General features: G+C 39.0%; 1 protein-coding gene across 1 annotated transcript in view; it reads right to left on the bottom strand.

The window, feature by feature from the left end:
- LOC130357485 (granulocyte-macrophage colony-stimulating factor receptor subunit alpha-like) overlaps positions 1–13,135 on the bottom strand; it is a 139,396-nt gene that overhangs the window by 38,700 nt on the left and 87,561 nt on the right. Inside the window, exon 5 of the mRNA XM_056560184.1 lies at positions 9,383–9,534. Within this exon, the coding sequence (XP_056416159.1) occupies positions 9,383–9,534 (152 nt within the window). The remainder of the gene's footprint in view (positions 1–9,382; positions 9,535–13,135) is intronic.

Raw genomic sequence — 13,135 nt, 5'->3', positions numbered from 1 at the left:
ATCAATGAGCCACAGATGAATTACATTAATGAGCGCATTGGCCCTTTAAATCTTAAAGCTTCGATGCGCGCGCACCCTAGGGGACTGGGACACATGCACCAGAGCAAATAGGCAGAGGCGGGGGCCGGAGAAGCACCAGGTGAGTGACAGACTGGGGCTCGCATGTGGGTGCTACCCGCAATGTGAATCCCAGCCCTGCTGGCAGCAGGTAATGGGACCATGCGCTCACGGCCAGCGTGTGTGGCTGGAGCGCGTAACGTAATGCCAGTTCACTGCCTCCATCATGATAAACCACTTCTCAGACTCAGTCAAATTCATATACTGGGAAGGGGCGTTCCCCAGCAAGCATGACATCATCTGAAGCCATACAGGGGAGAACTTCCTCCCTCACTCTGCTACACACAGCCCAGAGCAGTTCAGTGTGAGATGAGCTATGATTGGTTGCACACACCCTCCTCAGCACTCCAGACTGCATTTCCTGATTTTGGACTTATGCCAGGCCAGCAGGAGTCCAAAGTCTGTATAAGAGATAGGGGGAAAATGTGCTCTGGACAAGTAGGGAGACACCTAGTGGCAGCTTTTTTTAAACACAAATAAAACATAGAAAACTTCATTTTTTTAAACAAAGTACATTAGGAATATGTTTTTTTTATTTACCATAAGGAGTACAATACCAAAAATTTGTTTTAATGACAGTGCCCATTTACAGAACATAGTAAAACATTAGTCTTATTACTTTTAAGAGTAATGACTGATCTTGGCACCAGACCTTTGACAATAGTCTTTATTGGTATGTAGGTGACCTGTTATTTCCTCTGCACTGTCCAGTGCAGAGGAGGTTTGCTATGGGGAGTTCATGACATGCACAGGGGTGTCAGCAGAGTGCACTGTGGTCAACGTTACTCTGGAGCATACAGCAGCTGATATTAAATGTAAGGGTTAATATTTTTTAAATATAAGTAATTTACAAATCTGTTTAACTTTTTGGCAGCTGATTTGAAAACATTTGTTTACCACTGGAGTACCCCTACATCCCTCTTAACCCTCTGGGGACACTATCCAACAATATCTATACATTGCTGGATAGTGTCATCCAGTGCTAGGCGGAGTACTCTGCACATGTCCAGCACTGAAGGGGTTTACTAGGCAGAGCAACCACTTCTGGGTTATACTGCATACAGTCAAGAACCTTGACTTACCCTTCTGTGTTCCTGCAATCTGCTTCTTGTTTCTGTAGCTTCGTTTCTAATGATGTCATGGTCACTAGAGGCAGAACTACAGAAGAAGGAAGACATTGTACAAGAGTATTTTGAACATGATTTTTTAAATGAATGTTAAGAAAGCTGTGTGTGAACACAGCCAACTTAACATTGTAGGCGTTCTCCCCTTCTGGGTAGAGCACCAAAATGCACTAACCGTTTTTTTTTTGTGTGTGTTTTCTTCCTTATACATGGCAGAATAGAGGACATAAGACGTTCCTCCTTCTGTGTGCCCATTGCAGTCTGAAAGCTTACATTGCTTTCTGTAGCTGCGAATTGTCTTCCATTGATAGAGCTTGCCTATGGCCAATAGAGCACATATGCCATGGATCAGTGCAGTAAAGATGTGCTGCACTGATCTGTATAAGGAATCTAATGATTTCTTATACAAGTCCCATAGAAGGACTAATGAAATATAAAATAAAATCACCTATTAACCACTACATATATTAACCCCTTTCATCATCATCATTAGAGATGAGCGAACTTACAGTAAATTTGATTTTTCACGAACTTCTCGGCTCGACAGTTGATTACTTTTCCTGCATAAATTAGTTCAGCTTTCAGGTGCTCCCGTGGGCTGGAAAATGTGGATACAGTCCTAGGAGACTCTTTCCTAGGAATGTATCCACCTTTTCCAGCCCACCGGAGCACCTGAAGGCTGAACTAATTTACGCAGGATAAGTCATCAACTGCCGAGCCGAGAAGTTCATGACGAATCGAATTTACTGTAAGTTCGCTCATCTCTAATCATCATAATAGTTAAAATCACCTCTATTTTACCATCTTCCAAATAATAAAAATTGTAAACATAATAAAAATAAACATATTTGGTATATCTGAGTGTGGAATTGTCCGAGCTATAAAAATCTAACATTATTGATCCTTATTGGTGAATGGCATAAACTGGGAAAAAAAATTACTAGAAAAACTCTTTAATTGTGCATCTTTTTTTGGTCAGAAATAATGGAATAAAAAGAAATCAATTAGTTCCATCTAAGACTCTCCTAGGACTGTATCCATCTTTTCCAGCCCACCGGAGCACCTGAAAGCTGAACTAATTTATGCAGGCTAAAGTCAGCAACTGCCGAGCTGAGAAGTTCATGACAAATCAAATCACTGTAACTTCGCTCATCTCTAGTACCGATTAAAACTAAACATCACAGTGAAAAAAAATGAGTCCTCATACATCGCCATATACAAAAAAAAAAAAAAGAAAGCAGATATAGGGATCAGAATATGGCATTTGCCATGTTTCTTTTAGCATACTTATACTTTTTTAAAAGTAGTAAAATAAATTAAAACCTATATAATTTTGGTATCATTGTATTATTACAAAATAAAGATAATGGCCCTCCTTTGCTATTGCGCCAGATTCTGGCACACTGTGCCAGAAATTCTATCTGCACCATAATTTGCGCCAGAATTGACAAAAACCAATTACCTCTCCATTGTACTAAGAAAACCCGAATAATGGGCGTGGCCATCACAAAAGGGGGAGTGGTCACAGAAAAGGGGCATGTTTCCGAGATTTTCACAAAAACCCAACATTTTTACTAAGGTTTCCACAGAAAATGTGGTGGAGGAAAACCCTACAGATCAGAGCATGTGTAAAAAAAAGCTAAATGTAGGGAGAGTGAAAAATATAAAGAAACCTTAGTAAATACTGTAGAAAAAAGTTGTAGGGAATTAAAAACCACAAAGAAACCTACACTTCACTCTTAGTATATAAGGACTAATGTGTCATTTATTTTAGGAAGATAAATGGGTTTAGGATTAAAATCAGAATTATAACTTTGTTAGAAAGTAAAGGTAGGTTGGCACTTCCATATTTTTTGGTTACTTTTTATTGGTGTTTCGTGGGTGGATATTGAAATGGAAACAGGTAGATTACCTCAAGAAGTAGGTGTTAGAGCAAAAAAGGGTGGCACAGAATTTTTATGAGGTTCTTAAAATGAAGGAAAACAGAAAAAAACCAGTTAATACATTGGAGGGGTTATTGACGAGAGTTTAGTATAATCTGAGAAAGATCATAGGGATAACAGGGACCCTGGACTTTACTCCAGTTTGGGGTAATAACTATTATTTGGTAAAAGAGACAGTCCCACATCCGGGATATTGGATTAAATTAGGATAAGTGAGGGTGGTCCATTTCTGTAAGAAGGGTTGTCATTTCCGGTAAAAGAACATGGTTCTGTACAGTCCTAAAGTCCCCTCAGGTAGAGTCCCTCAAGTCCACAGTGCTCTCCTGCAGGGTCCCCCTATATATATCATAGTACTAATCAAATGTCACTGTACTCATAAAGTGTGATGTCATAGTCATAATAGAATGTCAGATATAGTCCAGTGTCATAAAATGTTTTAGTCAGTCAGAAATGTATAGTCAGCTATGTCTGTTATGTGCATAGTCACTAGTTGTGCATAGTCCATAGTCATACCTACTAAAAAAAAATTTATGTCACAAGTATAAGCCATGTCGTTATAGTTATAGGTATATTCATAAGATCATGAATCCTTATCTTAAAACAAGTCCTAGAGTTATTATTTTCATCAGATTTGCAGAGCATGTATGGACATTATATACAGAGACTCTTATCACCAGTTCATCAGTTTCCATTTTTGTTTCATCAGCCTGGAATTGGACGTTGTATGTAATGCTTCAGGACTGCATACGGCCAAGTGGCCATTTCGCTCCTCTCCCTAAGGGGACAGACATCGAGGGTGACTTATATTAAGTAAGGGGGTTTGTCGTGTCCCAGTACAGAACATGGTTCTGTACAGTCCTGAAGTCCCCCTCAGGTAGAGTCCCTCAAGTCCACAGTGCTCTCCTGCAGGGTCCCCTTAGGTAATTATTATGATTTCTATTGTACATTAATTCTGTATGTTTATTTTAGGTATTGTACAGTGAATATACATTATGTATAAAAGGTTATTAGGATGTTTACACTGTATAGGACCTTCCTAAGGTCCTGTGATATATCATGCGATATGTGATCACCTGATAACCAGAGTTCCAGAGGCACAGGTAACCACAGGCAACCAGCTACCAATGGGCTTTAGTCCAGCCCCCAGATATATAAGGGGCTGTAGTCTCCACACTAGCTCTCTTCACTGCCTGGTCATTAAAGCAAGCACAAGTCCTGTACAAGTTCAGTCCAGTCCAGCTAGGCCAAAGCCTACAAGTCTGCAGCCACATCTAACCTTTAAGTCTTCTATGTCTACAAGTCAAGTCTCTACTGTCCCTACCAAAGTCATAACAGTGGCCTGCAGTGGCCAGCCATACAGTGGCCTGCATTATTACTACAACGAGTCCAACAAGCCTGAGAGGTTCCCTGTGTCCCGGTCACCTCTGTGGAAGTTGACTATTTGTAAAGACTGTTATACTGCCTTCTTCAGCAAAGTTCCAGTTGCATCAAAACCTGCTTTGGACTCTCATTTAATATATGCTGTTTTGGGTTGGTTGTCGGTGGTGCCCTACACCATACAACCACATCCTGATGTCACGAACACTAGGGGTTAACAACATCTTGCCCCAGGGGTTAATACCATCTGGCCCCACCACTCTACAGGGTAAATTTAGAAGTTATGGGGATTTGAATAAGATTATACCAAATAAGATATGTTATCTAAGTTATTTAAAGTTACATAGTGCCACATCATCGAGTAGAAGAGGAGTAAGAACATTTAAAATTAGAAGAGTTGAGCTATTTAACTATCTCTCTCATATATATATATAAAACATACTCACAGGGATTCATTACCAAATGGGACTCCGCATTGCTGGAATGTTCAGCCAAACTTATGACATATATTGTGGAGGAGGAATCCCTGGAATTAGCCAGTATGCAGCAAGAAATGGAGGGCCTTAGGACCCAGCTGGCTACGTACAAAGAGCACAAGGATTTTGCCAGCGTGGAACAAGCAGCATTGGAGAAATTAGACAGTGTGGAAAACTCCATAATGGACATTAAAAAAAGTAAATTCCAAAGAGATATTTTGGACTACAATAAAGACCAAGTGTTCTCGTGGCATCTCAATAAAGGGGACAATCCAGACACACCGCGTTCTATTTTACGCACACCACGATCCAGATCCAAACGCAGAAATCATCCAAGGTCCCGATCTGCAAGGAAAGTGAGCTTTTCAGACCCTGAAAGTTCCCAAGAGGATAACACAGGTGCACAATACTCATCAGTACAACAACAGAAAAAGAAATTAACATCGATTGCCGCACCATCCAAAGAACTTGGAGCTATTCCAAAAAACCGTCTGGGCCAGACCGACAGCCTAAAGGGTCAAAAACAAGGAGAGCTGGACGCAAACATAGAAGAAAGAAGATATCCCCTGCGCTCACTACTGGTTCCGAGATAAATCCGGTAATGAACTTATCTGCATGCATCTTATCTGCTGACCAAATTACTGTACTTGGTAAAGGACTGAATTTTGTGCCGACAAGTAAGTTTGAACTTTTTAATACCATATTAGATGTTAATAAATTGGCAAGAGGACTCACTCTCAAAAGACATTTTCACTAGGGGGTTATGAGTCATGAGGAGGGAGAATCCTCAGGTACAGTTGTGGAAGGATCAGTAGCGAGCGATGGTGATGAAATTAATGTTAATATTACTAATTTCAAGGATCAAAATGTATTATTACAGCTTACCTGCTTGCAGAAAGAAAATGCAGTTGTCGATGATAGTAGGAATAATAACTACCGCTCGGCCAACCCTGGTTTCTATCCTGTTGCCTCCCGTTCGGAGGCGCTGGATAGATTCCAGGAGTTGGTCGAGCGGGACCTAGTGAAACTCAATGAACAGGTGTCTCGGAATAATGCTTATGACAATTTAAATAAAAATGAACGTATAGCATTGAAGGAATTATCTGAGAATAAATCTATCGTAATTCGTAATGCTGATAAAGGTGGAAATATTATTGTTTTGGATTCAGGATTATACAAACAACTTAATGAGGATATGTTATTAGACACATCAACTTACTGTAAATTAAGAAATGATCCTACTAAAACGTACCAAATGGAACTTAAGAAAATATTAGAAGAGGGTGTAGCACTGGGGGCAATTAACAAAAAACTGGAAGAATATCTATTTGTAGAGAATCCAGTTACTCCAGTGTTCCACTCACTCCCCAAGGTACATAAAGGTGTATTTCCACCTCCCCTTCGGCCAATAGTTGCTGGCATTGGGTCGCTGGGTGAGCGCCTTGGAGAGTGGGTGGATCACCATCTCCAACCCCTGACTAAAATCACCCCCACATTCACACAAGACACTAAGCATGTGATCAATATCTTAGAAAAAATCGTGTGGGATGAGCAGTTGTCATGGGCAACATGTGATGTTATAGGCTTATATCCATGCATTCCCTGGTCTAAAGGCCTCGAGGCCCTGTCCATTCATATGGAAAAGTTCAGCACATACTCCCCTGGTCTGCAGGAATTTATCACCATCGCCACGGAGTTTTTGCTCAAACACAACTACTTCGTGTTCGATGGTGGTTTCTATCTGCAGACCAGGGGAGCATCAATGGGTGCCAAATATTCCCCGTCTTTTGCAAATATTTACATGTTTCACTGGGAGCAACTTTTTATCTTCAGTGACAAAAACCCATATTATGATAACATACACTGGATCAGTCGCTACATAGACGATTTATTGATAATTTGGAGGGGTACAGAGACACTATTTTCGGAATTTGTTAAGTATATTGGGAATAACAACTTAAATTTGGGGTTTACCTCACATTTCGATAAAAATACAATTAATTTTTGGGACATTTCGTTGATTAGTGGGAGTGATGGCATAGAAATTCGCCCCTATAGAAAAGATACAGCCTCTAACTCCATTCTGTTAGCCTCCTCCTGTCATCCACGACATGTCCTGGATAATATTCCCTATGGCGAATTATGTAGAATAAAACGTAACTGCTCTAGTGAGATACAATTTAAAATTGCAGCGGAGGAACTTCATACTAGATTGGAACAGAGGGGTTATAGTGAAAAAATATTAAAAAAAGCAGAAATAAGAATAGAAGGACGGGGACGCGAGGAACTAGTATCCTATTCCAGCAGGCACCAGAATAGAAGGAACTCACATAAGGTTGGAGACAAATCAGCCAAAAATACAATCGAAAATGAAAATGTAAATTCGAGTAAAGATAGACCACCATTTTTTGTGACCTCATACAGTACTCAATTTGGACAGATTAAGAAAATAATAAATAGATATATTCCGGTATTAGAAACAGACCCAATATTAAGAGACTTATTATCAGAAGGTATTTCTATTGTGTCCAGGAGAGGCCCCACTATTGGAACCAGAGTCTCACCCAGTCTATTTATTAGTCAAAAGGAAAGTGTAAAGGATCGGGACTGGTTGAGGAATATAGGTAATCGCAAATGTGGTCATACCAGATGCATCACATGTACACATATGGTGAATACAAATACTGTAACGTCTTGTACAACAAATAGGACATACAATATACACCAATACATTAATTGTAATACTAAATCCATCATATATGTAGCCACATGAATTGCGTGTAATTTGCAATATGTAGGATGCTCGGGGAATTCATTAAAAGTGAGGTTTAGGAAACATATTACGGATGCTAAAAGTAGTTTAACAAGCATGTCTATGCTGTCACGTCACTTTAGAGAGTCCCATTCAGGGGACACTACCCATTTACGAGTATTGGGAGTAGAAAAAGTCACCTTAGGACCTAGGGGAGGCGATCTCAGAAAGAAATTATACAATAGAGAGGCACATTGGATGTTCCTCTTGGGAACAAGATTCCCGCAAGGATTAAATAAAAGATTGGATTTAATGTTAACGTGTGCATAAATTGAATAAGTAAATATAGTGGATGTATACAATTTATCATTAATCACGTAAGTTTAGTCCCCAGTTTAATATTCATTCTTCGTTTCCTGTGCACATATAATAAATTTTGAATTGTCGTAAATTATAGGGGGATGTTCACACGGCGTGATGCACATCATGCGCTTATCGATTTATACATATAAAAATATCTCGGATTTTGATGTTTAGATATAGTTTAAAGTGCTTATTTCGGTAAATATGTACCTCTAAACCAATATTAATATCGGTACATATAATAAATTTTGAATTGTTGCAAATTATAGGGGGTTGTTCACATGGTGTGATACACACCATGCGGTTATCGATTTATATATAAAAATATCTTGGATTTTGATGTGTAGATATAGTTTAAATTGCTTATTGCGGTTAAATATGCACCCCTAAATCAATATGAATATCGGTAGTATTGGTAGATTAGCCTTTGGACCATTCAAGTTTGAAATTTAAATGTTACTTAAAATGTGAAATTTAAAGCCGCATTGATTGCACCCTTGTGTGAACTCTCTCCGAACGATTAAATGTGATCATGATTCCCAATGCCATGTTTTGTAACCAACTGTTTTTAATTAAGATCCATGTGGTCATGTGACCAAACTCATGTGTATTTTAACCTGCATTATTGAGTGTATGTCTATCTACGACTAAGCACCTGAGGGTGCGAAACGCGTCAGATTGTGTCCTGGCTAAGCGTGTGAATAAAGCCATTGACAAGTTTTACCTGCATCTCCTCGAGTGCCGGACGTTTTCTTTTCTGTGAGATATATATATATATATATATATATATATATATATATATATATATTGTAATAAAGGAGTACTTAAAATGTAGAAAATGTTATTACATCACTAGTGAGAGTGTGGACCCAAAGAAGGAAAAAATGCTTTTTTTTATCCAGGCTCTACCATGGTGACAGCAGCTACATCTAAAGCATTTATAATTTTTTAAACTCACTGAAGTTCTGCCCCCCCAACACTGCTGCCTTAGGCACAGGCCCACTGGTGCCTAATGGTAAATACAGCCCTAGTTTATACCTTACTTTCCTCATCTCCTCCTGGCCAGGGGATACCAACAAGATTTCCCTCTTCTTGGTCCAGTGCTCTAGTGATCGGTGAGGATTTCAGTCCTATACTCAACGACCTAATATTTATCATCCTTAACAGCAGAGAGTCTTGAAGAATAGCAGTATTTTATACAATCAAACAATTTAAATATTTCATTCTTACATTTAGCTTTGTATGATATTCATTTTCAAAGACCACATTATTACAACTGATATTCTTCATTAACTTTGTTATGTTGCAGTTCCAAGTAATATTGATGATTCCAGGAGAAACGTTAATGTTGAAATCTTGAAGTGGTAGAACAGCCATTCTTTCTGTAAAGAAGAAAATCTAGTTAAACCATTTCTAGCACATATTAGGTTTAAGTACATGATATTGATGAATATTGTAACTCATAACATAAATGACATATATGACATCTATAAATCTTCACAAAATAGGCAGTGCTGCCAGGGCAATATTATCATACCAAGCTAATGTGACACATTTTTCACCACTCTATGAATTCTATTGTTATTAAAAGGGGTGTCCACTTTGGACAATACCTTTAAAAAATGGAGTACTGCTGCTTGCTCCCTCTGTGGTCTGCTCTAATCTGCACTGGAACCTGGCAGCTTATTCTCTATTTCCTTGTAGTGCCTCCACAGGTGTATTATGGGTTTACATATCCCCCATTATAATCAATGGTTTGTCTGTGTAATGCCAACCGCCATTGCAGTTTTTGAGCCAAAACTAAGAGTGGATTCCAAAAATATAAACAAAGAATGTATGCTTCTTCCTGCTGGTACCACTTTTGCTTTGGTCTCCCCCCCCCCCCAAATAAACTGTTATGTGAAATGGCAACCTCATGCATTTTTTCCTGGCTAGTTGATGAAGATTCTTTTTTGGGGGGCATATGGGGTCCGCGCCACCAGCGACTGTTCTGCACTGTGTGGCTGGACCGTACCCCATGTACAAATTGTCCTGAGTGCTGATCAATGATTTATTGCTGGGGTAAAGGCATTTTTTTTTTTTACTCTTTCTTAAAAGGGGGAGTTTGCGATCTGGCCACACAGCGTGCAACAGTCACTGGTGGCACTAACCACAAACCCTCACAAAAAAGCGCAAAAAAAAAACCTTGCACATACGGGGAATTTCTGTAGTCGGGAGAAATTGTGTTACAAATTTTTGGGGCCTTTTTCTCCTTTTACCACTTTTGAAAATAAATAAAATTTGGGGCTACATCAGAATGTTCATTTAAAAAACTTTATTTTTTACACTCACATGCTTGGTTTTTCCTTTATTTTTCAGATAACTTTACATACACATATGAGGTATTTCCATAAGAGAGAGAAATTGGGTTACAAATTTTGGGGGGCTTTTTCTTCTTTTAACCCTTGTAAAAATAAAAGAAAAAGGGGCTACAAGAACATGTTAGTACAAAAAATTTTGATTTTGAGTTTTTTCCTCCACGCTGCTATTCCTGTGAAACACCTAAAGGGTTAACAAACTTCCTGAATGTCATTTTGAATACTTTGAGGGGTGCAAGTTCTATATTGGGGTCATTTATGAGGGATTTCTCACAGAAAGGCCCCTCAAATCCACTTCAAACTGAACTGGCCCCTGAAAACGTAAGAATTAGAATTTTTCATGAAATTAGCAAAATTGCTGCTTTACTTTGAAGCCCTCTAATGGCCTTGAAAAGTAAAAACATATTGGGGGAGGTTTATTAAAGCTGTCTATGTCCCGCATCAATATACTGTAGAGCAAACTACAGAGGGTTAGGCTGGTCTATATAAAAGTTGCACGGCTCTTGATAAATTCTGCGCGCAGACTGGGATCTATGCTATTTGGGATCTATGCTATAGACTCTATTTAAACCTCCTCCAGCATGGTCTGACATTTCGGTGTACTTTCAGCCGATGCGACTTGTCGCTGAAAAGTCGCTATTGATAAATTCAGCACCAATGCATTTTTCTGTTTAAAATAGACTAGAATGCATCATGTTCTAAAAATCCTCTAAAGCAAAAGTTGCAGAAAAGTCACACATATTTAGACTGCGACTTTCTGTGCGACAAATTTAGACAGGAAAAACATTCTAAATCCTTTGATAAATCTCCATCAACTTTATGATTCCAACATACAGTCATGGTTGTAAATGTTGGCATCCCTGAAATTTTTCAAGAAAATGAAGTATTTCTCACAGAAAAGGATTGCAGTAACAAATGTTTTACTACACACATTTTATTCCCTTTGTATTAGAACTAGACAAAAAAAGGGAGGAAAAAAAGTAAATTGGACATAATGTCACACAAAAGGCCAAAATTCGGCTGGACAAAAATATTGGCACCCTTAACTTAATATTTGGTTGCACACCCTTTGGAAAAAATAACTGAAATCAGTCGCTTCCTATAACCATCAATAAGCTTCTTACACCTCTCAGACGGAATGTTGGACCACTCTTCCTTTGCAAACTGCTCCAGGTCTCTCTTATTGGAAGGGCGCCTTTTCCCAACAGCAATTTTAAGATCTCTCCACAGGTGTTCAATAGGATTGCTGGCCACTTCTGAAATCTCCAGCGCTTTGTTGCCATCCATTTCTGGGTGCTTTTTGACGTATGTTTGGGGTCATTGCCCTGCTGGATGACCAAAGAGGTCAGACGCAAACCCAGCTTTCTGACACTGGGCTGTACAGTGCGACCCAAAATCCGTTGGTAATACTCAGATTTCATGATGCCTTGCACACATTCAAGGCACCTAGTGCCAGAGGCAGCAAAGCAACCCCAAAACATCAATGAACCTTCACCATATTTCACTGTAGGTACTGTGTCCTTTTCTTTGTAGGCCTCATTCCATTTTCGGTAAACAGCAGAATGATGTGCTTTACCAAAAAGCTCTATCTTGGTCTCATCGGTCCACAAGATGTTTTCCCTGAAGGATTTTGGCTTACCTAAGTTCATTTTAGCAAAATGTAGTCTTGCTTTTTATGTCTCTGTGTCACCAATGGGGTCCTCCTGGGTCTCCTGCCATAGTGTTTAATATAATTTAAATATCAACGGATAGTTTGCGTTGACACTGATGCCCCCTGAACCTGCAGGAACTTGTTTGGGGCTGCTTATCCACCATCCGGACTATCCTGCGTTTACACCTTTCATTAATTTTTATCTTCCATCCACGCCCAGGGTGATTAGCTACAGTGCCATGGGTGGCAAACTTCTTGATAATGTTGCGCACTGTGGACAAAGGCAAATCTAGATCTCTGGAGATGGACTTGGGAACCAAAATTGTGGAAAAATATCAACAATCTCAAGGTTACAAGTCCTCAGACAGTTCTCTTCTCCTCTTTCTTTTGTCCATGCTTAATGTGGCACACACAGACACAATGCAAAGACTAAATGAACTTATCTCCTTTTTATCTACTTCCAGGTGTGATTTTTATATTGCCCACACCTATTACTTGCCCCAGGTGAGTTTAAAGGAGCATCATATGTTTGAAACAATCTTATTTTTCCACAATTTTGAAAGGGTGCCAATAATTTTGTCCAGCCCATTTTTGGAGTTTGGTGTGACATTATGTCCAATTACTTTTTTTCCCTCCTTTTTTTGGTTTAATCCAATACACACAAAGGGAATAAACATGTGTATAGCAAAACATGTGATACTGCAATCCTTTTCTGTGAGAAATACTTAATTTTCTTGAAAAATTTCAGGGGTGCCAATATTCACGGCTATGACTGTATAGTAGACATATTGTACATGTGAATCAATATATAATTTATTTGGCATGTTCATTTTCCTTACAAGCAGATAGTTTCAAAGTTAGAAAAATGCAAAATTTTAAAAATTTTCATGAAATGTTTGCATTTTTTTTTCAGAAAAGATGCAAGTATCAACAGAAATTTACCACTAACTTAACCTGTTCAGGACCCAGGGCGTA

Source organism: Hyla sarda, chromosome 2 (assembly GCF_029499605.1).
Source record: "Hyla sarda isolate aHylSar1 chromosome 2, aHylSar1.hap1, whole genome shotgun sequence".
NCBI lineage: Eukaryota > Metazoa > Chordata > Amphibia > Anura > Hylidae > Hyla > Hyla sarda.
Note: the sequence above shows the minus strand (reverse complement) of the source record. Positions and strands in the feature narration are given on the sequence as shown.